Source organism: Thamnophis sirtalis, unplaced genomic scaffold (assembly GCF_051295495.1).
Source record: "Thamnophis sirtalis isolate CommonGarterSnake01/CBP01778 unplaced genomic scaffold, rThaSir2_p1.2 scaffold_6, whole genome shotgun sequence".
In the NCBI taxonomy this organism is placed as follows: Eukaryota; Metazoa; Chordata; class Lepidosauria; order Squamata; family Natricidae; genus Thamnophis; species Thamnophis sirtalis.
This window is the reverse complement of record NW_028261386.1, coordinates 69,193,175-69,219,608: the sequence shown is the minus strand read 5'-3', so window position 1 is coordinate 69,219,608 and position 26,434 is coordinate 69,193,175. Positions and strand designations below refer to the sequence as shown.

General features: G+C 39.1%; 1 protein-coding gene across 3 annotated transcripts in view; it reads left to right on the top strand.

Annotated features, from left to right (window-relative positions):
- The first annotated feature begins 1,829 nt into the window (after positions 1-1,829).
- MAP3K21 (mitogen-activated protein kinase kinase kinase 21) overlaps positions 1,830-26,434 on the top strand; it is a 49,086-nt gene continuing 24,481 nt past the window's right edge. For 2 of the 3 annotated variants that reach the window (XM_014057366.2, XM_014057365.2), the window contains exons 1-2: positions 1,830-3,799; positions 25,295-25,475. In XM_014057366.2, the coding sequence (XP_013912841.2) occupies positions 2,860-3,799; positions 25,295-25,475 (1,121 nt within the window). In that variant the 5' untranslated portion in view covers positions 1,830-2,859. Of the gene's footprint in view, positions 3,800-23,728; positions 23,840-25,294; positions 25,476-26,434 lie in introns of those variants that run through there. The other variant, XM_014057367.2, reaches the window with a different exon arrangement.

Here is a 26,434-nt window from a genome sequence, read left to right as displayed (position 1 = left end):
AGCTCTAGGGGGCGGTGCTCATCTCCGTTTCAAAGCCGAAGAGCCAACGCTGTCTGAAGATGTCTCTGTGGTTATGACTAAATGCCAAAGGCACATGGAACGCTGTTGCTTTCCCACCAAAGATGGTTCCTATTTTTCTACTTACATTTTTACATGCTTTCCAACTGCTAGGTTGGCAGAAGCTGGGACAAGTAACAGGAGCTCACTCCGTTATGCGTTGCTAGGGATTCGAACTACCAAACTATCTACCTTTCTGATCGAGAAACTCAGCGTCTTAGCCACTGAGCCACCGTGTCTGGCTACTATAGGCAAGTATAAATATCCAGACATGAGGTATAGTTCTAATTTGAGCAGAGTGCTAAATGATATTTAAACATAATTGTGGGCTTATTTATCCCTCCCTAAACACTGATTAACAATACTATCTGGTATCCTTATTAATATTGGGTGAGACAAAGTTCCTTAGTACGACCCAGCTGAAACAAACTTCAAAATAATAATAGCTCTCAATGAACCATTGTAGCTGGCACTATTTACAGTTTTCTTTGCCAACGTGTTTCCCTGCATGAAATTTGGCCTTCAAAGAATACAAACTGCCCAACAAGAGAAGTTACTAACATTTAAATGGTTACATAGACAGGAAGGAAAGAGATTATATAGTTTCTTCCAAATCACAACCCTAGCAAATGAGCTCAATAACCAGAATTTTCTCTACAACATTTCAAAATCCTAATCCAACTGCATTTTCCTAAGTACCCAGTCATTTCCTAATTACCTGGGAATAAGCACCTTCCCATACACTCAATGGGACTTTCTTCGAATAAATATCTGTTGTGAATAGTTCTGTTGTTGTAGAACTGACACATCTGAGATTGCAATATCACTCTGGACTGATAGTGGAATCTTTAGACTAGCACTGATATAACATTTTAAATTCAGGAGACATAAGAGTTACAGAGTCAGCTGTGCATTGTCCATATAGCCTGTTGGGTACTTCCCTAATACCCAACATAAATAATCTAAAATGGCTACTCCAACTGATGATTGTTAGTACTGTTACTATATGCCTTTACTTGGTTGTGGTCATGTGCCCATTTTAAGCCCACATTGAGCCCAGAAGGGGAAAATACTGGAATGTACATGATTTCAGAAAATAAGCATTCCTTGTTTGTTGCATAATTAGTGTAAAGGAACTTTTACTATAGCTCAAAATATGCACTGTTTATTCCATTCAGTGGTACAAATCCATTGTGAAATGCAAGACTTTTTTATGTACAGTATTATGACCAGTTTTAGTCCAAGGAGTGGGAGACCGTTGGATTTAAAGAAAAGGTTGCTAAAAGACTATTTCAAGAATTTCAGCCAGTATGGTCAGTGGTGAAAATGCTGGGTACTGCAGTTCAAAAATATCCACAAAGGTTGATCCCAAACTTTGAATATCTTCAAAATGCATGTCTATGGGGAAACTGATGCCTGTTAGCACCCTGTAGGATATTCCAGATGCGGACCTTACCACTTTCCCATCTGCTACTTTTTCAGATGTTTGTGGGAAGAGCAGCCGCAAATGTTACAAGAATTACAGACTGAATAATCGTCGCTCCAAGAATGCCTAGCAGTTGATAATAACAAACCAAACCCTGGCATTGGCTCATGGCTTAAAACGAGCCAATCTTAGAATACGATTCCCAAGGCTTTCCCAAGCAAAAAGCCCCCGCCGCCCGTCCCATTCATTGCAGCCCGGCCTTCCCCTCGGAGAAGAGCGCGCGCGGCTAAGAGCGCGCAACAAGTTGCAACAGCGTTGCCACCGCCCCTTCCGCCTTGCCGCGTCTCTGCCTCTGCCGACGACCCTTCCTTTCCCGAGGGCGCCCTGGAGTTCGGTGCTTGGCACTGGCGCCATCCGTGACAGGGGGAAAACCCCCCGCGACCACAGCCAGACACGCACCTGTACGACTTCACTCTTTGACCCGCACCCGGAGCCTGGCCTCGACCGTCACGTGCCCCCGGCCGTCCAATCCGGACCGGCCAGTAGTTTGTTCGGGAGCTGCTCTCGGCGGCAGAAGAGTTTGCTGAGAAGACCCGGGAGAAGCGTTCGATCGGCCGTGGCGGCGTCGGCAGCCTTGCTTTTAGCCTCTGAGGCTGCCTCGGATCGCCCGCGGTCTCCGTTTTCTCCACCTTCTCGGTTCCGCGAGCGCTTTACCTGCGGCTTCTCCCATCGCCCGTCTCCTCTTCTCGTTCCGTGCGTGGCTCTCTTCTCTCTCACCTGGGCCCCCTCGGACTGCACCCCTTTGCAATCGCCGCTTCTCTGTGATTACCTCTTGCTTCTCCTCCCCCGCTCTCCCTCCCCTCCCTCCCCTCCCTCTTCCCTCATTTCATTTTTCCTATTTTATCTTCGCTTCGCTTGTTTTTCTTCTTTCGAGCCGTGTGGCCGTTTTCTCCTGGCTCCGTATAAATCACTCCATACAAACTTTCTTTGCCTCGATCCCATTTATCCCGAACGCTTTTCACTTCCTGCTTTGCCACCGGTCCTTTCTCTGAACTCTGATATACATCTGGATTGTGCTTTCTTTCTCTTGACTTCTTCACTCCTTCCCTCATTGTCACCTTATGTTATCTTTCTCTCATCACTTTCATAGCTCAGCTTCTTGCCTTTGAACCTGCACTCCAAATGTCTGATCCAAATACTGTGGTTTCTACTCCTCACTCATCTCATGCTCCAATCCCCCTTCCTTGTCTAACCAGGAGTCTCTTTTCTTTTTGCTTCGTTTCACTCCTTTCCTAGCACTTTTATGCCTGCCTAAAATAGGGAAGAGTTGGCTTCAATTGCAACAAGGCTAATTAAGAGCTGAAGAAGCTTCTTGGATGAGAAGCAAAACGTCTTCAAAGAAAAACCAGAAAGTCCAGTTGCCTCTTGAAAAAGCACCTTTGGGACAACTTCATCAATTGTTCTCAAATGCTGAGGTGGAAGCTGATGTGGTTAGTACCTGTATCTTGACCATGGCTTTGCTGAGCTCTGAGGGAACAGCTGAAGGGAGCTTGGGGACCAGTGGCAACTCTTGCCCACTGTGGACCGTGTTGTATGACTATGAAGCCACTGGAGAAGATGAGCTGAGTTTGCGTCGAGGGGAAATGGTGGAAGTTTTGTCTAAAGATGCAGCAGTGTCTGGAGATGATGGGTGGTGGGCAGGTAAAATCCATCATCGCCTTGGCATCTTCCCAGCAAACTATGTGACTTACCAGCCAGGCTGCTACCAACATCCCCAGTTAGGCTTGTTGGAGAAGACTGAGCATCAAACTCAAAACCTGGCCATGAGTGATGGCCACCCTGTAGATCACAAAGGCTGTATGGGTTCTCTAGCAGAGATTGACTTCCAGCATCTGGAACTGCAAGAGATTATTGGAGTTGGAGGCTTCGGTAAAGTTTATAGAGCAATATGGAAAGGCCAAGAAGTTGCAGTTAAAGCAGCTCGGCAGGATCCAGATGAGGACGTCATGGCCACTGCAGAGAGTGTGAGGCAGGAAGCCAAGTTTTTTTCCATGTTGAAGCATCCGAATATCATTGAACTTCATGGTGTAAGTTTGCAGGAGCCCAACCTCTGTCTAGTTATGGAATTTGCCAGGGGAGGACCCCTCAATAGAGCTTTGTCAGGTTCTTTCCCCACCACTAGTGGGGGCCACTGGGGCCGTCGCATTCCTCCTCATATATTAGTCAACTGGGCAGTACAGATTGCTCGAGGGATGCTTTACTTACATGAAGAAGCCATCGTCCCCATCCTTCACAGAGACCTCAAATCAAGTAACAGTAAGTATTTCGAACAGTTTTTTTTTAAAAAGGACAATTTATGCATACTTTCCCATGTTTCTATATTATAGTAATGACAAGTTTTATTTACAAACTTTGCAATGCAAAAGTGCTGTTTAAGATGCTTATCATTTTATGCTTTAAGAATTGATTTTTCAGTTATCAGATATGTACAAGTGTATTCCACCAAACTGAATCAAGTATTTTCTCCTCTTGGCTAACAATAGTTATACTTAAGCATTTCCATACTTGGTGAGGTTTGGTTTCTTGGAAGTATGGAAGTCGTCTCATGACTCATACAACGGGAAGACCTGGAGAAGTCTCTTCTATGAAATCTTGGCTATTAAAACTGAAATCTTAAGGAGCCAGTCGCAAGAGCATATAATTTTGAGTAGTCATAAATAGAATCAGATTGTAATGCTATTATGTAATTTTAAATGTGTTGCTTGAGTTGTAATTATTAGCTGGATAAAATAATGATGCTGCCTAACTCAGCGAATTGGTATTTTTATTTCATCTTTTTAGAAGAAAGCAATAATAGTTTACTATGCAGTATTTTCATTCTTTTCACTGGTATTAACTTCACCGGCATTTAATCCAATTTTTAAGCATAGAAAATTTAAAATAAAATTGATAGGGTGATAGTTAGAATTACTGATTTGATGCAATATGTTAGCAATACCTAGCGTGTTCTTTATGAAGAAGATCTCATTTCTTGACGTCAGAAAATAATACATAAAAGGAAGTTTATTTTAGTATATTCTCCAACAGATACTGTTTGGAATCATTTTTGTTTCAGTCATGAAACAGTTTGAAAGTCTACCTCCATGGCAATGAAGGAAAGTGGCCTAAAGTACTTCTTAGTTGGTATAGATGCTATAGAACCATAATGGCAAACCTATGGCATATGTGCCACAGGTGGCATGCGGAACCCTCTTTGTAGGCACATGAGCCCCAGCTCAGCTCCACCACGCATACGTGTGCGCCTTCCACTGGCCAGCTTATTTTTGGGTCTCTGCCGTGCAGGAGGCATGTGGGAGACATGCACATGCGTGTGAGGGGGTCATGGGTGCATGCATGGGGAGCATGCAGCACTCCCACACACCCCATTTTTGGCCCCAGGAAGTTTAAGGGAGGCCTGCCGGGTCCAAAACAGGGCACAAGGGGTTCACGCATGCATGTGGGGGGGATCGAGGGGGGGTAAAACACAGGCACAGGGGTGTGAAGTGCTCAGGTGGGTGTTGCGTGCACATTCCATTATGGGTGTGGGCGTTTTTGGCAAACAATGACAAAAAGGTTAGCCATCACTGCTATAGAAAGTTTTTTTTTAACATTGATTGTCCTTCAGTTTCTGTAATGAAACTCCTTGAAGTTTAAATGAATTATTTTCATTTTAAAGCCACTTCCTTTTCCAACTCAAATTTCTTTAGAACATATAATAATGTTTATGTCCGTGATCCCAAAATATCCCTAAAATTATATGCTGCCATTTGTGGTTTGTGTATTATATACATTTCTAGGTTTTAATAAACACTATTGTATGTGTACCAGTTCCATAGGTGAAGTTCAACTCATGAGATTCTTTTTTTCACAAGAGACAGAAGAAACCTTTGTGATGGGAAGCTGTAGCACCTTCCTCATAGCTGGTTTCTTACATAAATGAATGCAAAGTGCAGGAATGAAGGCAATAATAGGATATAGGAAAGAAACAAAGCAAATATGCACTTCCTTTGCAATAAGTAATTGAAACTATGTTGTCTGTGCTGTTTTATTCCTAATGTGTAATTTGGATTAAAAATAAAAGATATTCAGTCAAGATCAATGTCTAGTGAATATGTCCTTGTACTTATTCTTGTAGGCATGTTGAAAGTCATGTGCCATTCGCTCTTTTGTTTTTCCAATTACCTTCCCTCACCAGGAGCCATAGAATTCCTGGGTGACTCTAAGCCTGAACCTATTTGGTTTCCATCATTAGACAAGGTCATCTAGGTTCTACTACCTGCCCAGCCATAAAAGAGACAAGGATCTTGCAAATGTCAGCATTGAAACAGTCATAGCTATGAGTGGATGCCATAGTCTTGATCTAGGCACTGCCCACATTACTAAATGATTCTGGGCAGTTTACACTTCATTAGTTCAGCTCATGCCTGTTAAATCTTCTCTGCAAGGGGCAGATTTTGACAGATACGAAGCAGACAGAAAAGCAAAATGTACTGATTAACAAAACATATATTGCTGATCAGCCAATATGAAAAAATGGGATTCAAGGATTTTCTGCTTATACTGTACTGAGTTGAATAAAAATTTAGATTTCAGTCTTAAATGAAACTTAGTTGGTTGACCTTATATAACATAATAAATCAAAATTGGACAAACTGCATTTTATCTTAGAGCAGATCATTGGATCCAATTCATAGCAATCAATAGAGAAATCTATTGTAGCTATTATTAGATGTATAATCCCAATTTTAGAAAAGCAGGAAGACATGGCAGCCTAGTCCACTGTTCCCTCTAAGGTGCGCGGCTGCGCGGCCGCGCACATGGCAAGAAACCCCCGCGCAGAGGTTTCTAACTGCCGCGCAGAGGTTTCTTTCAAAGCAAACGTGGGGAAGTCCTTTGCAGGCGGCTAGAACTGGCCGCCTGCAAAGGACCTCCCCAAACTTGTTTCAGCGGCAGCTCTCAGCCTGGGCGGCAGCGTCACACAGGCTCTGGAAGGAGGGGGAGGAGGAGGGAACCAAAGAGAGGCTTTTGCCGAGTCTGCGCCCCACAGCCAGGACCGTCCTTGCGCCTCAAGCCGCGTTTCCTCCTGCAAAGCCCTTCTGGCGTCAAGCGGAACTCTCGGGTTGCCCGAAGGGCTTTGCAGGAAGAAACGTGGCTTGAGGCGCAAGGACGGTCCTGGCTGTGGGGCGCAGACCCGGTAAAAGCCTCTCTTTGGTTCCCTTCTCCTCCTCCTCCTCCTCCTCCTTCCACAGCCTGCGTGACGCTGCCGCCATAGGCTGAGAGCTGCCGCTGCCGCACAACTGAGGGAGGGAGAGCGAAAGCAGAGGTAGCCTCAAATTTAATTTAAATTCTTTAAAAGAATTTTTGGATTTCTCCTCACCAAACCTTTAAGACTGAAAGTTTTTCCTAACATGAACTTGAGCTAATATACTTAATATGAGAAAGGTGCAGCAATTAACACTGCTTTTTAAAAAGAACAATATTTCTCAATTGTTTATCTGTATGAAGTCTGCCTATCTTAAGTTCCTACTATACAAAAGATATTACCTTCTAAGGCAACCTGTATACAATACATTCGTGGCCAATGTTACATTGCTCCTAATGACAAAATTAGAGCTGTGTTAAGCCTATGAAAAAAATCCCAAATGAATAAAATTATTATTAAGACCCAATGAAAAAATTACAAAAATTATGCATAAACTTTCATGTTCCCCAAATTTCCAATCCAAAACTTAACCCAGATTCTTCAGACATAGATTTGTAATTCAGAGTCAGACTCGATTATTAGAATGAATGCATTAATCAGGGGTGAATAATGTTGGTGAAATCTCATCTAACCTTCCATAATAATAACATACATACACAAATAGCTGACAGCCACATCTCTGAAACACTATTAAATCTGAACTAAATGTTTATCTAGAACTCAAATAAATAGCTGCTTTTTGGTTTTATTTTTTTAAATATTTATCAGTCTCTCTTTTATTCCATACTTCTGGTTGAAAGACTATTCTATGTCATGCTAAACAAATGCATATTCTAGTGGCGGTGGGGGCTCGTTGGCATCTTCAGCAGCAGCCCTGCCTCCTGTGAAAAAAACCGAAGATGGAGCAGATCCACGCAGATGACGTTGCTGCAACATGACTGGAGGAGGAATTCTGGGAGTCAGCAAGGCTTAAAGCTGTCAGGTTTGAAGACCCCTGGGGTTTTTTTCCCTAAAGGGTTAGGGGTGCAAGGGTCTTGTAACTTGACAGCTTTAAGACTTGCGTGCTTCAATGCCAGAGTTTCTGAGCCAACATTTTGGTTGCTAAGCAGGACCGTTGTTAAGTGATACTGATATTATATAACACTTTTAATTAAGCGGGCACCTTGAATAAACATAACTTTGAGTTTCAAATAACACTGATTTCGTTGTTGTCTTAGGTGACATCTGTGAAAAAAATTCAGGTGCTCAGGCATGAAAATGTGCCGCTCAAACACTATACTTTTCCGCTCACACTGAAAAAAAATTAGAGGGAACATTGGCCTAGTCCTGTAGTATATGCATCTTAACTTTAAAGCAGTTAAAATGTACATTGTAGGGCAGGGGTGTCAAACTCGTGGCCCACAGGCCAGATGCGTCATGCGCTCGCCTTACCCACGCCCGGTTTATCAAAGGGGAAAAATCTCACGATACGTCACGTGACAACACCATGACGATGCGAATTTGACACCCCTGTTGTAGGGTGTTTGTTGATTAGTAAGAATTAGTATTTACTTCTGTTTGCATATTGATATAGACCTGCATGGTGGTTCATATGTCATTTGTTTATACACATTAGCAATATGCAGTTATTTAGAACCAAAGTGGAGAATATGCTTTAGAAGGGATGTGAATGCATTCACTGCAACACAGGGCACCTTCTTAAAGAGGCTGCCCCTTTCCTAGGTCCATAGAGCAGCCCCACAATTCCAGAAAAATGACATTTCCATCAGGGATGCTATATTATTGCAGCATCCCCTAACTCCCTAGTGTGCATTTTCCTATGAATGCACAGCTACTGTGTTTGCTCGGGGAAAAACACAGATTTTGAAGAAGACATCAACTGATATACCAAGCTCAGAATCAAATATTTGCATGGAACTAACAATGGTCAAATATTTGGTTCGATTAGGCACATCCATTACAAAATAGATGACCCTCCCAGAAATATAAAGTTAGGAAATCCCTTCAAAGTAGGCTTTAGAAGAGAACCAGTATGGCACACTGGTTAAGGTTTTGGGGTTGGGCTGAAGGTCACTCTTAGCAGTGGAAGCTCACCTATGACTTGGGTCTCTCCAATCAGTAGTTCTCTCCTAGCCCATAGTTTGGTGGAGAAAAAAATAGGAACAAGCGAGAGGTGGCAATTGGCAAAATATGTGCAACGGTGTCATCCTGTGTATGACATGACTTGCACACCTTTGTCATGCAGCATTTGCATGATTATGTCACTTCTTTCCTAAGGAATTTTACAGAATAGGAGAAAACAGAGTGTACACCACCTCAAACTCCTGGAAAAAAGGCAGGATATAAATCTAACAAATACATACCAGTAGTATATGTATCTTCAACGTGACTACCCTCCCCCTGCCATAGCCCATGAGTGACATATATCTAAATGTAATGCAATTATAGGAATCCTAAAAGAGACCTGCAGGAGAGCTGGAGTATATTCAGTGAAACATACTATAACCCTCACAATCTGCTAAACGTTTGGTCAAAGCCTATACCGTTTGTCCGAAATTTCGCTCTGAAAGGTTTTATAATGAAATCAATCAATCCTGCAGCCTATGTGATACTTAAATTGGTGTGTGGAGAATGCAGATGCTTCTCCATTGAACCAGTGCAGTGAAAGGTTGTTGTCAGAGCTTTATGGTTGTCCAGATCTGAAAACTGATCATACAAGAAGACCAAAACTACCATATTTTTTGGAGTATAAGATGAACCAAGATTTTGAAGAGGCAAATTTAAAAAAAAAGTTTTTGTGCTCTGCAGACCTCCCAAAAAGAGGGCCCATTTTTTGTCAAAAAAAGGGCATGCATAGCCTTTAGGTGGATTGTAGAGTGCTCCTGAGGGTTGGGGGGCAAAAACGAGCATAAAAGGCCCGTTTTTCACCCATTTTTGCTCTCCCCGCCCCCGGAGCACTCTGGAATTCCCCTAAAGGCTATGCATGGCCATTTTGCAAAGGGGACGGGGTTTTGGGAGGCCAAAAATGCTGTATTCAGTGTATAAGATGCACCCAGATTTTCACCCTCTTGTTTGAGGCGAAAAGGTGCATCTTATACTCTGAAAAATACGCTAGGTTTTACTGATTTAGACTACATTAACAGAATCAAATATTCACCGTAACATTGAGCCCACTTCCACAACCATTCTCCATAGTTCTAGGAGTTCCTTATGGGTCTCCCTTCTAAATTCTAAATGACTACTTAAGTAACTGGAAAAAAGGATTGTGGGCTGTATCCTCAGTTGCTCATAAATAGGGCACAAATAGGATCTCAAAGCATTCCCCCCACCTGCTATGTCCCCACGATGCTTCCCTTTGTTCTGACATTATTCAAAGTTAGGTGTATAAAGACTGTTAAGTTTCATGGTGCAGTAAGCAAGCATGGGAGGTGATAGCGGTTCAAATCCTACCCCACAGCCCTGGAACTTATTGTGTGGCTTTAGTTTGGCAGTTCTTTTTGAGTCCAATCTACATCACAGGACTGTTGTTGTGGGGGGGAATATTTGAATGTTATGTAAATCAATGTTTCTCAAACTCAGCAACCTGAATATGTGTGGTTTGCTGGAGAATTCTGGAAGTTGAAATCAACACATCTTAAAGTTGCTAAGACTGAGAAACAGTGTTGTACAGGATCTTCAGCTCCTGAAGAAAAGGTGGGATGTAAATAGAATGAATAAATAGATGCTGCTTTAGTAATTAGCTTTTGTTTTTTAATCATCTTTTGAAAGAACATGTATGTGTTTCTATTAAGAGACGATGTGGTTTGTATTGGGTTGAGCCATGATGTGTTGCAAGAGATTATTCTGCTTATAGTCATAAATTACAGAATTCTATTATTTGATAGGGAATTAATGTGTGTAAAACCCTTGTAACCAGCAAAAAGTCTGCAACAGCCTAAAACAAAATATTCAATATTGGTTTTTATTTTTCAAATCAAGTACCTATGTAGAGACTTGGTGAACATTTTATATTGTGGATTAATTAGAAATGAATGACACAAATAAAACATTTTTTCTACTCTGTGGAGAAAAATTGGCAGGTTCATAGAACATCACATTATTCTTGTTTTTCTTGTGCATAGATATTTGCTGATGTACAAGAGAGAAGACGTGTGACAAAGAATCCTTTTGGAATTTTATTACTGCCAGATTCCTTTGGCCTACTATTGACAGAGATTTTAAAATATTAACAGCAGGAAAAACCAAGGGGACAGAGTTCTAATAATTAAAATGAATTAGCAGAGAAACAAAGCAAAGAATATTATGATGGAGTATTGTTTTTATTCCAATTTCCTATCACAGAGGCAGTGGCTCAGTGACTAAGACGCTGAGCTTCTCAATCAGAAAGGTCAGCAGTTTGGCGGTTCAATTCCCTAGTGCCGCGTAACGGAGTGAGCTCCCGTTACTTGTCCCAGCTTCTGCCAGCCTAGCTGTTCGAAAGCATGTAAAAGTGCAAATAGAAAAATAGGCACCACTTTGGTGGGAAGGTAACAGTGTTCCATGTGCCTTCGCCATTTAGTCATGCCAGCCACATGACCATGGAGATGTCTTCGGACAGCGCTGCCTCTTTGGCTTTGAAACGGAGATGAACACTGTCCTCTGGAGTCAGGAATGACTAGCACATATGTACGAGGGGAACCTTTACCTTTACCTATCTTCCAGAGGTTTGTTTATATATGTGATTACCATATTTTTGGAGTATAAGATGCACCCTTTTCCCTCAAATAAGAAGGTGAAAATCTGGGTATGTCATACACAGAATACAGCATTTTTGGCCTCCCGAAACTCCGTCCCTTCACCAAAATGGCTGTGCATAGCCTTTAGGAGGCTTCCAGAATGCTCCTAGGGGTTGGGGAGGGCAGAAATGAGTGAAATATGGGCTGTGTTTGCTCATTTTTGCCCCCTCAGCCCCCAGAAGCACTCTACAAAGACTCCTAAAGGCTATGTATTCCCTTTTTGACCAAAAAAACAGGCCATTTTTTCTCCTTTTGCCCCCCTCAGCCCCCAGGAGCACTCTACAAGCCTCCTAAAGGCTATTTGTGCCCTTTTTTGGACAAAAAACGAGCCCATTTTTACAAAAAACGGGCCGTTCTTGCGAGGTCTGCAGACTGCAAAAACTTTTTTTTTTAAATTTGCCTCTTCAAAATCTTGGTGCTTCTTATACTTTGGTGTATCTTATACTCCAAAAAATACGCTATTAGTTCTCTTTCTTGCTTTGCAGAAAATTCAGTCCATAGCTGTTCTAGACTCTCTTAAGATCTGTCAGATTAGTGGGGGGTTGGGTGGGGGAGGAATTTATGCAATTGGATAGAGATCAGAGTATGCAAGAACCAAACTCAAAATTCATAGAATATATTAGGCAACATTAGTGAAGCTAGTCTTTTATCTTGTTCATACCTGTTTCTCAGTTAGGTTTTTTTAAATTCTCTGTTGAATGCCAACATATAGAAGAATTCTTTGTTGCCAAAATGAACCCCAATTTTTTTCCTGTGGTACCACTGGGGGAACGTTTAATGCTGCCCAGTTAACACAAATACTATTCATATATATTATGAATTTATAATGTTATATACTGTTCTACTGCACTTTTTATAAAGAAGAAAGACTATTTCGGTCTCTGCCAGAACTAGATAAAAATTATCGCAATTATCATCTGCTTATTATGTCATAGTGGGCTTTAATTTAAAAATTAGGGAGAAAGTTGTCAAGTGTTGTTATCAGTGCTAGGCCATTGGTGGTTAAGTCTGAATTTACTTGTATTAGTATACTTTGTATAGTTGGTCGATTAATAAGAGTTAATGATGAATAAAGCATCCTTCTCAGTCTGATGCCTTCAGAGGGCACCAGATTAGGGGAAAGCTTGATAAAACTTCTAGTTGAGGTTTATGTTCTCAGTTTCCTATGAACTGAGATACTTTTCAAGAGAAATGAGCTATATTGATATTTTGCTGATTTCTCCTTTCAAACCATTGTCAAGAAGCATCAAATATAATGATTTAAATTATTGCCGGAAAGATTTGTTTAAATTGTTCTTTTCATAAAAAGAATACACATGTTTTTTAAGTAATCTTAGTACACAGTAATCGTATCTCAGAGATACAGGTTTCATTTTTAGACAATACATGCCAATGTTATAATTCTCATTTCTTTTTTCACATCAGAGTTCATTAAACAATTGTTTAATGGCAAGTCATTTTATTTAGTAACAAAACAAATATGTAGTTGTTAAATCATTAGGAGGTGAACCAGCCCCAATTCAATTAATCATGGATGTCAGAAAACATTTCTGTCATGATGTGCTAGGACAATCATCACCACAATCACCAAATAGGATTTTAAACTGTGTGAATATAACTTGTCTGTTCTGGTTAGCCCTTGCTTAACAAGCAACCCAAACTAAACCAATAACAGGAAGGATCATGTCTTCTCAATTGTCAAGTATAAGCCAGCCTGATTGATACAAAGCCATAGAGGGTGGACTAGACATATTATAAAAAGTTATTAAGAAATAAAAATTAAATTGGCAATTTCAGTGAAGTCAACCTTTGGAATTTTAAATGTTGGGCGGTTCATACAGAAGAACATGGTGTCCTTCCATTTTGAATGGACATGAAATACAAGTTCCCCTGCTTTTCCAAGTAATTGTTATTAAACTGGAATGCATGTCACTTGTTGTCAGCTTTAAAACAGCACATGAGCAAAAAAAAATAGTTTCAATTTAAAATGAATTACTATAAAGAAAGAAAATAAGACTCTGAATATTGCAGAAGAAGTACTGCTGTAACAATAAAGATGCTTATCCTCTGGACCTTAGGTAGATATGGGTATCCCATGACCTACAACCATTCATTTAATGACTATCTGAAACTATAAAGGCACTGAAAAAATGATTGATTGATTTTCACACTTATGACCCTTGCAGCATCCCAATGTCCACATGGTCAAAACCAAATGGCAACTGGTGCCTTACACTGTCCCTGGGTCATGTGATCATCATTTGTAACCTTCCCAGCAAGCAAAGTCAATGCAAGAAGCCACATTTGCTTAAAAAAACCCGCATGATTCACTTAGCGACTGCAGCTATTTGCTTAACAATTGTGGCAAAAATGGTCATAAAATGGGACAAAATCAATCTAACAACTGTCTTGCTTAGCAATGCAAAACTTGATTGTAAGTCTAGGACTACTTGTATTTCCGTATAAAAAAAATCTGGAGAGGCTACAAGTACAGGCACGCCATCTTCAGTATCTCCAAAGAAAGCAATTTTCACGATGCTGCTTTATTCAAGCAACCAGGCGTTGTATTTCTTTAGTGCTGTTTGCTATTTAACACAGGCTTGTCGTACAGTAACGGGAACTTTATCAAACTATTCTTGGGTAAGATCTCTTTTCACAGTTTGCAGTAATGACAGGTTTATCTATTATTCTCCAATTTCTCTAGGCTGCATAGGTAAAACTTAGACTGTTTTGTTTGAGTTTTTAACTGGCATCTTGCAAATTTGAGTTTTCACTGTGTCACTGATAAAAAAACATAAAAGAAAGAAAATAACAGTGATATCTCAGTACTCATCATTAATTGTTTCCAATTAATGGGTGGAATTAAGCCGGTTTGGACCGGTTCGGGTGAACCAGTAGCTCCAATGATCAGCTGGGGAGCAAACCGGTTCACTTGGACGATGAAGTGGGCCTACCCTGTGCTTTACTTACCTATATCCTCTCAGCTGATTTGCATGGCAGAGAGGATTGTCGGGTCTCAACTGTGTTACTCCCCAAAAGTAACGGGGAAGGTAAGTTTTGTTAAAACTGCATATGTGCAGAGCGCGCTTCAGGCTTGCACGCAAGGCATGCGATCACTGAACTGTTCCAGGAGATGCGATGAGTACCAAATACATTTTCCCATAAGGAATTATGTAAATTAATTAATTTAATGCATTCATTTAAATAATGCTTCCTTTTAGAATTATGTTTTCTGTCTTTATAAGCCACTCAGAGTTTGATGGGAAATCAAACACATATTCTGATAACAGAGCACCAAAGTGTAATAGGTAAGGGGCTCTTTCCTTAGCTAATTTGGGAGCTTCCATTCAATCAGTGGCAGACCTGCCAATATTGGCAGAACAGCTTTGCTTTGTTCATTTAATGCAATAGACCACATGGACTAATAAGCAAACCAATTTGGTGTAATTGTTAAGATAACAGGCTAAAAACTGGGAGATTGTGAGTTCTAGTCCTGCTTTAGGTTCAAGGTCAGCAGTGTGACTTTGGCCAGTCATTGTCTCTCAACCCTAAAATGTAGACAAGGGCAAACCACTTCTAAAATGTAGGGTTTAGTCCAGACAATTTGTCAATAGTTAACATTGACTTAATTTGCAGAAAATAATAATAGCAAAGCTTCCAAGAGTCACTTTTCAGAGTGAAATGGGCAGCATATAAATTTAATGAATGAATGAATGAATAAATAAATAAATAAATAAATAAATAAATAAGATGATCAGTCATTCTATTACATTGATAAGTAGTCAATTCATAAGCAGTGACTTAAGTACAAGACTGAATCATAACAGGTTGTTTTTGTTTTGCTGTATTCTTTGCTTGATAAATCAAAGTTTTTCATGCATTGGTAAATTCCAGTGCAGTTCCTGGTATATAATTCAACACTATGCCAATATCTTTAAAAACCATTCCCCCCAAACAATATTAACAGATTCAAGGATATTAATCTAAAAGTGGTGGGACAAGCACGTATTATATGTGTCTTTCTGAATAAAAAAGTGGACAGCTATCTCATTTTCAATATTTTCTAAGCTGTCCAATAAAGGAACATAAGTTTATTGTTGGATTTATTCTAAAATAATAAATTGCCTTGAAGACCATGTGGAAGATACCGCTGGTGCAGAGTGCAGTGGCACAAGTAATTTTTTTTTGGGGGGGGGAGAATGGCCCCTGTAACAATACCACTCCACAAACTGCATTTGGTGCTGGTTTGCTTTCAAGTGCAATTCAATGTGTTGGTGATCACCTTTAAAGCCCTTTATGGCATGGGGCTAGGTTACTTGAGAGACCATCTTTTCCACTGGGATTGGCCCATCCCCCAGTTCTGACAGAGGAGGCATGCTGCAGATCCTGTCTGCCCAATTATTCTGGCTGGCAGGGTCTAGGAGGAGGGTTTTCTCTGCTATTACTCCTGCTCTCTAGAACACCTTGCCTCCCAATGTGAGGTTGGCCCCAACCTTCCTATCCTTTCATAAGGGCCTAAAGATCTGACTCTGCCAGTTGGCTTGGGCCCCCAATGAGGGAATAGCACAGTGGAGGTGGTTGATTAACAACAGATCTCACCTCCCCCGCTCTGCCCCTGTCCTCCCCATGTGTGCTTAGATTTTAACGTTTTGTTTTAATTATGTTGAAATTTTATGCGTAAAGACATATTTTTATTACTGTAAGCCTCCCAATAAGATGGTAAGACGGGGAACTATGGTGAGATGGGGGCCCAATAAATTTTAGAAAGGAAGGAAAGAAGGAATGAAAGGAAAAAGAAAAAGAAAGAAAGTTCTGTAACTGATTTCTTTCTGCAGTAAGGTTTTTACATTCCAAACCTAAATATCTTGCAAAATAAATGTTAATATAAATAATGCTTCTTTTTAGAATTATGTTTTCTGTCTTTATAAGCCACTCAGAATTTGATGGGAAATCAAACACATATTCTGATAACAGAGCACCAAAATGTAATAGGTAAGGGGCTCTTTCCTTAGCTAATTTGGGAGCTTCCATTCAATCAGTGGCAGACCTGCCAATATTGGCAGAACAGCTTTGCTTTGTTCTTTTCACTGCTAATGAAATGTTTGTTTTTGCAGGTGTGCTTTTAACTCAAGCCTGATAAGCCAGCCTTCTCTTCCTCCAAAACATTGCAGCAGCCATGGCTTGGGTTCTGTAACTTGTTATTCAAGAAATGAAACAACTTGGAAACATTCTGTAAAAGGCTATTGTTAATAACCTAACTTTTCAGGGAGTCAACTTGTAACACAGTCATAAAGCTTTGCTTTAATCAAAGGCACAACATAGGAGGGGCACCCTTAAAGTATGTCAGCTGATCTTGACCAGCGGGATATGTGTTAGTTGTAACTCATACTTTCCTAAGAAGCATGCTAAATTACTAAGTTTGGATGCTGTTTCTGCAAAGAGAGTAGCTCCTATGCTCTCTTTTCTGAGCAAGGGATTACTTAAAATACAGAGACACGTAGATGCTTTTCTTTCTGTGCTGTAATAGTGAAAAAAAATTGATTTACCAAAATCCATTGTTTTATGTAATGAATTCAATCAAATGAAGGCATTTTTTAAAATTTTAACAACTTGTTTTGCGTATTTCTAACTCACATCTACCTGACGTTCCAAAATCAACCTTAATAAAGATTAGGTAGATTTCTAAAAATATGACTAGGCATGTTCTCGAAGAGTTATTAGACTGTGATGTGAGTGGTGGTTAAACACACCCTATCTTTAATTGGCATGTGCTTTTAAAATAGGATTAGCTTTATTTCACAGTTGTAGATTTTAAATAGTGGTAAACATGGCTTCAGTAAGGAATAGCCTTAAGTGTAAGCCATAGCCAGAGTAAATATTTGGGTAGAAATTATTCACAATTTTTGTTAAGTCTAGATCTGAAGCTAAGTAGGAACATAATAGAGATTTGAAGGAAGGACAACATAACCAGATGTGTTTTCTACATTGTCCCTTCTGAAGATTTACACTACTCATGTATTTTAAAAATATTTCTAATATTTACAATATTTTAAATGACATACCGTATTCAAGTACTATCCACCTTACTTCTCTTTTGTGAACTGTTTATCTTTTATGCTTTCTCCTCAGTTATGTAGTTACCTTTATGATATGGAAGCAATGGAGTCCAATGTTCTCCATCAGCAGAAGTAGGAAAATCCTACTTAGAACCAGGAAAAGTTAAACAGTTAAATTAAGTGATAGTTTGTACCATATTTTTCGGAGAATAAGACGCACCAGAGTATAAAACGCACCAAGGTTTTGAAAATGCAAATTAAAAAAAAAGTTCTTGCACTCTGTAAACCACCCAAAAATGGCCCATTTTTTGCAAAAATGGACCCGTTTCCCCCCCCCCAAAAGGGCATGAATAGTCCTTAGGAGGTTTGTAGAGTACTCCTGCGGGGAGGGGAAAATGAGCAAAAAACCGGCCCATTTTTTGTGAAACAAAATTGCATGCATAGCCTTTAAGAGGCTTATAGAATACTCCTGGCGGCTGGGGGGGGGGCAAATTGAGCAAAAAACAGCCTGTTTTTCACTCATTTCTGCCTTCCCCAGCCCCCAGGAGCTCTCTGAAAGCCTTTTACAGACTATGCATGGCCATTTTGGTGAAGGGGGCAGGATTTCAGGAGACAAAATATGCTATATTCAGTGTATAAGACGCACCCAGATTTTCAGCCTCTTTTTTGAGGGGAAAAGGTGCATCTTATACTCTGAAAAATACAGTATATTGAAACTGTAAAAGTTTAAATGTAATGTAGGTAGTTTAAAAGAGAGAAACAATATTATGTATTGCTAATAATGTGATTCTTATACCACATACGTTGGTATTTGTGTATAGGTAATAATAGACATCTAGTTGAAGTAAGATAAGTGAAATTAATAGTTTGGCTTTTTTTGATGATAAACAGTAATCTTAAAACCATTCTATTGTTGCCAGTAGTCTTCCAAGCCCAAATGCTGCTTATTATGACTAAATCTATTTACAGCAATTGAATATGTCATAAATAAATTTGCCTATCAGTACTGTCATTTGAGGGGTGGGCTTGTTGGGACCCCGACCCCAAAGATACATGGATTTTGATGGTTTTATTGCAGGCCCAATCATGTCTAATGAATTGACATTTGAATTTTGTTGATTATACATCTTTGTCTTTATTCATGCATATCCCCGCAATCTATTGGAATTGGGATTAAAATTACAGTTAATAGAGTAAGCGTGCGAGAAAGTTGGAAGAAAGTTCTGCTAATAAAACTATATCTTCGTTTTCTGGTTTAGTGTGTGTGTATTTATACAAAGGAGAAGAACAGAAATGTCTGCACTTATCAATTGATAAGGAGCAGAATTAGCAGTGTTCTGACTAATAATCAAAAGTTCTGTGCAAATGAGAGCCAGTATGGTGGAGTGATTATGAAATAGATTGGCTCTGGAAAGGCCTGGGTTCTACCTCTTAAATACAGTTCTGTGTCTGGGCCAGTCACTCTCTCAATCCATCATATTTCACTGGACTGTTGTGGTATAAATACCGTAGTAGTAGAAAGTGCTATTTATGCCAACTTGCATATTTGAAGGAAAGGTTGGATATAACTATAAATGAATACATTTATACATCAATAAATGGAATAGGCCAAATAATTAACTGAGTTTAAATACAAAATCTTTCTGAATTCTGATAGCCAAAATATTGTTCATGGGGAAAGTTGAAGTACTCATTTAGGGGACTGGAGACTAAAACATATGAAGAAGGGTTGCAGGAACTGGGTATGTCTAATTTAATGAAAAGAAGGACTAGGGGAGACGTGATAGCAGTGTTCCAATATCTCAGGAGTTGCCACAAAGAAGAGGGAGTCAAACTATTTTCCAAGGCACCTGAGGGTAGAAAAAGAAGCAATGGGTGGAAACTAATCAAGGAGAGAAGCAACTTACAACCGAGGAGAAATTTCCTGACAGTTAGAACAATTAATCAGTGGAACAGCTTGCCTCCAGAAGTTGTGAATGCCCCAACACTGGAAGTCTTTAAGAAGATGTTGGATAGCCATCTGTCTGAAACGGTATAGGGTTTCCTACCTAGGCAGGGGGTTGGACTAGAAGACCTCCAAGGTCCCTTCCAACTCTGCTATTGTATTGAAGTCTTAATTAATTGAGCATTTCAAATTATTTATTTTGCTTGACAATGCCCATATGAAAGCATTACATTTCATAGCTGTAATGTGATAATTTACTACTACTACTACTACTACTACTATTATAATAAAATAAATAAATAAATATTGTAATAGTAAATATTATTATAAGAATAAAAAAAATAATATAAATTGGGAAAAAGTAAGAAAGTAGAATCAAAAATAGGTGAATATAGAAGAGATAAGAGGAACAGGGGAAGAAAAACTTTATATTTAGTTTTGCCAATTGGGGCCATAAATATATCCATTATGACTACTTCAATTATGTAACACTTTATTGTAAAATGGGGAAAAGCTAATTAGGTTATCAGACTTACCCATGTCACATGCAGCATTTCCTGGTAGCAATAATGATGTGATACTGGTGACTTTTATCACAGTTTGGTCAGTATGCCAGAAGCACAACGAAACTCAATTTTAACCCAAGCATCCTTGTGCTATTCTATGCAAACTGAGATGCCTGAACCAAAGACTACCCTGCAAGCCAAAATACAGTTTCCTGTGCCCCACCTAGGAAGTACATGCACCTGCAATAAGTAGGTACTCATTTTTAAAGTATTGAAAATTTCCCTGTTCCCAAATTACTTGGACCAAATTATTTAATTTTCTGTTATAAATTAGTTTAAGACTCATCTTAAAGGAAAGTGCACTGCAGCCTTCTTGAGCTTCGTCTTTCTGGTTTTGAAAAACAGAATTCCCAACTTTGTGGAGTCTGGCATGAGTTAGTTTTTATAGATGATTTTCTTCTATCTTGACCACTGTTCCGAATCAGATCTAAATATTAGTATACTTAGAAAAAAATCTGCTTAAATGAAATTAGGAAAAATATGCTTTTTCATTTGTTCACTTTTTATCTTATCAAATCAGGTTTTCATCGAATAATATTTATCATCAAGTGGGTATGTTGGTTTATCTGGTGCTCTTACTATGAACCAATTCTCATAGATGGCTAGGAGCTGATGTCTACAAATTAAATTTAGTAGAAAGTAAAAGAAAAAGCAAATCAGGTCAGACCTTGGAATACAGCATAACGTGACAATCCTTCTCACTCAACACCATAATGAAGCATGCTACTAAATTGAAGCAGAATGATCTGCAAAATCCTAATAATCCAACATACTGATAGTAGTGTAAAATTGTCTTGCTTGTAGGGATGAACTGAGGGGAAGCATGAATCATGATAATAATATGTTTTAAGACCAAAAGAGGAGGAGAAACAACTAATAAAAAACATTACTGTATTGTCATTTAATACAAGTTTGGGTTTATGTACACCATTGAGCCTTTCACTATTAGACATCTAAAGATTCCATGTTTCTCTGTGTTATGTGTACATATCTAGTGAAAAAACTAGCTGCTAAGGCCACAGAGGAGTGCAGCATAATGTATTTCCATTAGCACATTTCATGTGTATCCCCTATAATAAAACATTCAAGAAATTTCCCACTGTATTTACATGGCTTGGAATAAAGGTAGAGAATGCAATGTGAGCTCCTTTCCTAAGTGCATGGTGAACATGACTTGTGCAAATTTTTAATAGCAGCTCTGCTCTGAGTCACTTGACCAGGATAGAAGGAGAACTGGGCTTAAGTATGGAAGAATCAGACGTATTGTAAGCTGCTGGCCAACTGCTTCTCCCATTGTAGGATATTTTTTTCTGGCTGGATATAACTCATTTCAGATACAAACTTTCTTTTGCCAACTCCTGACAGTGTGCCAAATTGGTCCCATTCTGTTCTTAATGGATAAATAGAAGGAACTATTGGTCAGATTCAGTTTTAGCTTATTTTGTTCCATCCAGACAGTCTTCAGGTATTGGGGCAGGAGAATAACATCATTTCCTGTCTGACCCATGGTGATGTATAATGTGATGTATAGTTGGGTATCATCACCATACTGTTGCTAAGACATCAGCCTTGTAGCATTGGGAATACAGATGTTTGGCCCTTATTATATAGTGGATTGAAGATCTGGTGTTCCTTGTGAATGAAGAACATTTTGCATATGGATATAAGATTATGCATAGATGAATGATGAAAAATGGGCCAATAAGGAATAAAGAAAGCGATGTCATCTCTGAACCAGTGGATAACCTGGAGCAGCAGCTTCATGTTGACATTAAAAAGCAGCAGAAAAAAATACCAGGTCCTGGAATTTTTCCTGGTTCACACCTTCCCCAAAGGAGAAGTTGTCTTGCCGTCCTCTCTTTCCTCTATATCAATTGGAAATGCCAGCTAAGGAAAGAGTGGGGTAATTGTAATACAAGACCTCTCTTAGCTGGTTCAAAGGGGATACCATAGTTGATGGTGCTGAAAGCCACTGAGAGCCCATGAAGCATTTGCCGCTTTTATTCATAAAACAGCAAACCTGAACTTTGACTGAAACAGGTTCAGATAGCCTCCTATCTCTAAACTTCTCCATGGCTGTCTAATGACCACAATCTCCATAACCTTTATCCTGAAAAGTTAAAGACTGGGTTATAGTTATTAAGGACTGCTGGGTTCAGATAGGGCCTCTAAAAGTGGAGATTTACCACAGCCCATATAAAATTGCGGGCATCACCACTTCCTGAAGCAAGGCATTGATAATTTTCTGGAGCCATTTTATCCCCTTTCATATTTCAAAGTGGACAGGAAGGGAATGGCTCAAGTTCTAAGTGTTAAAAGCCTCTTTTCTTTTTAAGAGGCCAAATTGAATTCTATTTAATTAATATTTAGAAAGAGCAATTATTTTTTGCAGCACATAGAGACTTTTAGATTTGTTGCAGAGTTGTAACAGGGTTGGGTGGACTACAAATATAAAATTAAACACATAGAGTCTAATCCAAAACCACAGAAAATGTGATTTTTTTAAAAAAGTGCCAGAGGACATGCTGTTAATTTTGATGTAATAGATTAACATGTCTGCTCTTTGTGCCAAGAGCAGTGGAATTTAGTTGGCTTCACGATTCTGAATGGACAACAATAGAATAAAGGGAAAAAGGAACTGAAATTCTTGATAATTGAGAAGGAAGCATTCTAACCTTATCAGTGATATAGTATTATCTTGTGTCATCTTCTGTCTCCGTATAAGCTACCTCCCCAAGGCCAGTTTCAATTCAGATAATCAGGTTAAAGATATCTACTCCCACAGTGAGCATATCAATTTGTATTTTGTACTTTGCATTCTGCATTTTTAGAACTGGGGTTGGCAATTACCAACCATTGTATTATTGGATAACAGGTCATAGGATCAATATACATACATCTTCAGTCATCTGTGGTCTTCTCCTCTTTGAATAAACCAATTATTATGGCAAGAAGTAAAACTGATAAAATTTAAAACTGGTAATATTTAGAAAGATGCAATGTAACTTGTCATATGCTCAGGTGTGAAATAGATTTTAAACTCACTGAGTTCAATGGAGCTTACACAGGTTCAGCCTAAATATATATTTTATGCTGATTTTACACATTTAAATATATAAAAGGTTAATAAGCTTGATGTAAAGTTGAATTATGACCAAACAAACAACAGCACTTTTTGAAATGATGCCTCCTTCCTCCTTTCACCCTGCTTAATCAAATCTGTCCCATATTTTGGGATTCCTTAGAACAGATGTTAAGATGCCTGGAGATTGCAGAGGAAATGGAAGCTTGCTTTTTTCTTGATACCATCCCATGAACTGACCGATTGAATTCAATCCTAATTTTAATTCTGAAAAAGAACTTCTGTATCTTGAAATTGGAATGAATATGTTGCAAACAAACTGGGTTCACTTAGTCACCCTAAGTGCACATGCATGGCATCAGTCACTTGTGGAATTGGTTGTCCCTTTGTTTTTATTTCATGATTTATGGCTAAAGTAACTTTCAGATTCTGTGTATGTTTGTGTGTTTCTGTGTATATATACTGAATTTCAGCTATGTATGGCTGAGTGCACAGAGTAGGTCCAAGTTGTAAAGGTCACTTGTTTTGATATGAAGCTAATGGGAAGCAAATATCTGTAGAAGTGCAAGAGGGATGGCCTCATACAGGTTGCTAAGCAACAGACCACAAGAATTTGTTCACTCACAAGGCCATGTCGCCTGTTCAGTTTGTTTATGTCAAGCGCTCCACCACCCAGTATGACAAACGAAGGTAAGGTGGTGGGGGGAAACGTAGCATGTCTCTTGTAATTCTCCATTCTGCTTCTGGTAGATAATGGTTCTACACCCTTGCTCTTTTTGTCTCTCCTCCCTTAAGGGAAAAAAAAAGCAGAAGACTGGCTGGCTGCCAATTATCACCTTTCCAAATCAGATTGTGTTTGGTTTCGGTTAGACTGCCTGACTGACATGGAATTTGTGGAATTCCACTTTGCATGTGTGGAATTTAGAACAAAACCTCTTTCATTAAAGTACAAAGGCCATCATGTTCAAATCATTAGTTTTACGACATGCTCGTGGGACTAATCATTGCCAACTTGGGCACTGAGTTTCGTTAAACTTTCTTTGATATTTGATCTGTGTTTCAGAACAGGTGGATAACATGCATCACTTTTTCAGAAATAGTAAAATATTAAACTTGCCCCACAGTTAGAAAGATGAGAGGGCATTAGCCTTTTGCTTGAATCCATTTCCCGGCCATAGCTACTATTAACTAGTTACTGGTTAATAGTGTGTTGCAGTATAGATTACCCAGAAGAAAACACCTTAATCTCAATTTACTATCAGTAAACCAGACTTTGACCTGTATCTATCAAGTGTTCTTGAACATAGTTGCTGCCATTAGCAAAGATATAACCTAAATGCAAAATGCATATGAATTAGTACGGAATTATATGGTAACTTTTGACTTTTGTTTCCCTTTGCATGAAGGCATCAGGCCTGCAGCCAGTTCCTTTTAGGATCTTTGGCCTGCCACACTCTCTGCTTTTTCATTAGTGGGGAATTGGGAGGGGGAATAGTAAGGAGTAGAATGTGTGTTGTCAAAATAAAATAAAAATCCTTCCTAGAAGCCCAAGGTCATCCTTTGTCTCTGCACCTCTGAGCCTGACTGGAACTGGATGGGTGGAACTGCCAGTGGGGCAGTGGAAGATTGGACCATGTGATGGACTTGTCAGGGTGGGGACAAGTTCATGAACTTTCAACTGGGTGGAAAACCCAGGAAACTTTCAGATTCGGGTTTTCGACAGATGTGCCAACATGTCTCTCTTAATAAATTGAAACTTTGAGGATTACTTTGCCTTGAACTCTGATTTAATTTTGGATGATATTTGGAACGCTGACAGTAGGGTCCCTCATTTTATAAACCTGGTCTCCCCTGTTTTGTGAATATGTCTCAGTGATCTCTATCTCAAATCACCAGGAGAAAAATAATATAAGGCAACTCATATATTCTTTCTCTAACCGTGTTTACATGGCTCTATAATTCAGGCTTATATAATTAGAGATAGCATAGTAGCTGAAGGAAGGATCTGAAAATATGTCAGTGTAGTGATAAATATATACATTTTTAAAAGTATATATATTGAGTTTTCAATTCAGCAGAGATATATTTTGCTTACATGGTCTTTGTTAGTGCAATTGACAATGAAAACATTTATGTCTTTTACAGTACTATTGCTTGAGAAGATAGAAAATGATGATATTCACAACAAAACTCTGAAAATCACAGATTTTGGCTTGGCAAGAGAGTGGCACAGAACAACCAAAATGAGTACTGCAGGCACCTATGCTTGGATGGCTCCTGAGGTCATTAAATCATCCATGTTTTCTAAAGGAAGTGACCTTTGGAGGTAAAGTGTATAAATGACTTCTGTATAACTAAACAAAATTTAAGTCAACCTTATGTTCAATGGTTTTCTCCTAGTATGCATGCAAAATAACCTTAATAGGTTCTATTTTTTATTGGCAAGGACTTTTTAAAAAAATAGGAGATGCTTAATTTTTAGATTTAAACAGTAATTGTATAGTGTTTTTAAACCATAAAGGATTTCAAAGCAGTTCACAATAATAAACAGGTTCTGAAACTCTTTGAAGCCTACACAATTCTAGATGTGGAATTTTAGGCATTACTCTGTGGCTTTCGTGATAGGAAAAGGGACTTTTCTGAGTACAATAATTCAAAAAACTCTTCCATGTGTTTAGTAACAATTTCTTTTACTCTATAAATGTTGCGTGTGGAGAATGGTACACATAGTTCTTAGCCATAGGACTGTTGGAGACAGTACAGGTAGTCCTCGACTTACAATACTTCATTTAGTGACTGATCAGAGTTACAACGGCACTGAAAAAAATCTTATGACCCTTTTTCACACTTATGACCGCTGCAGCATCCCCATGCTCACATAATCAAAATTGATGCACTTGGCAACTAGTTCATATTTATGACCATTGCAATGTCCTGGGGTTATGTGATCCTCTTTTGTGACCTTCTGACAAGCAAAGTCAGTGTGGAATCCAGATTCACTTAACAACTGTAGTGATTCACTTAACAAATGTGGCAAGAAAAGTCGTTAAATAGGGCAAACCCATTTACCAAATGTTTCACTTAGCAACATAAATTTTGGGCTCAATTGTGGTCATAACTCGAAGGATACCTTTAAGGTTTAATATGGATCTGTTTTCTACACAACATGCTTAAATAACCCAAAGGCCCTTGCCTCCTTCCAATCTTTTTGCTGGAAGATGAGAAGGCATGTCTGGAAGGACAGTTCTTCTTCAGGCCAACAATATTCCAAAAGTGATCCAAAAC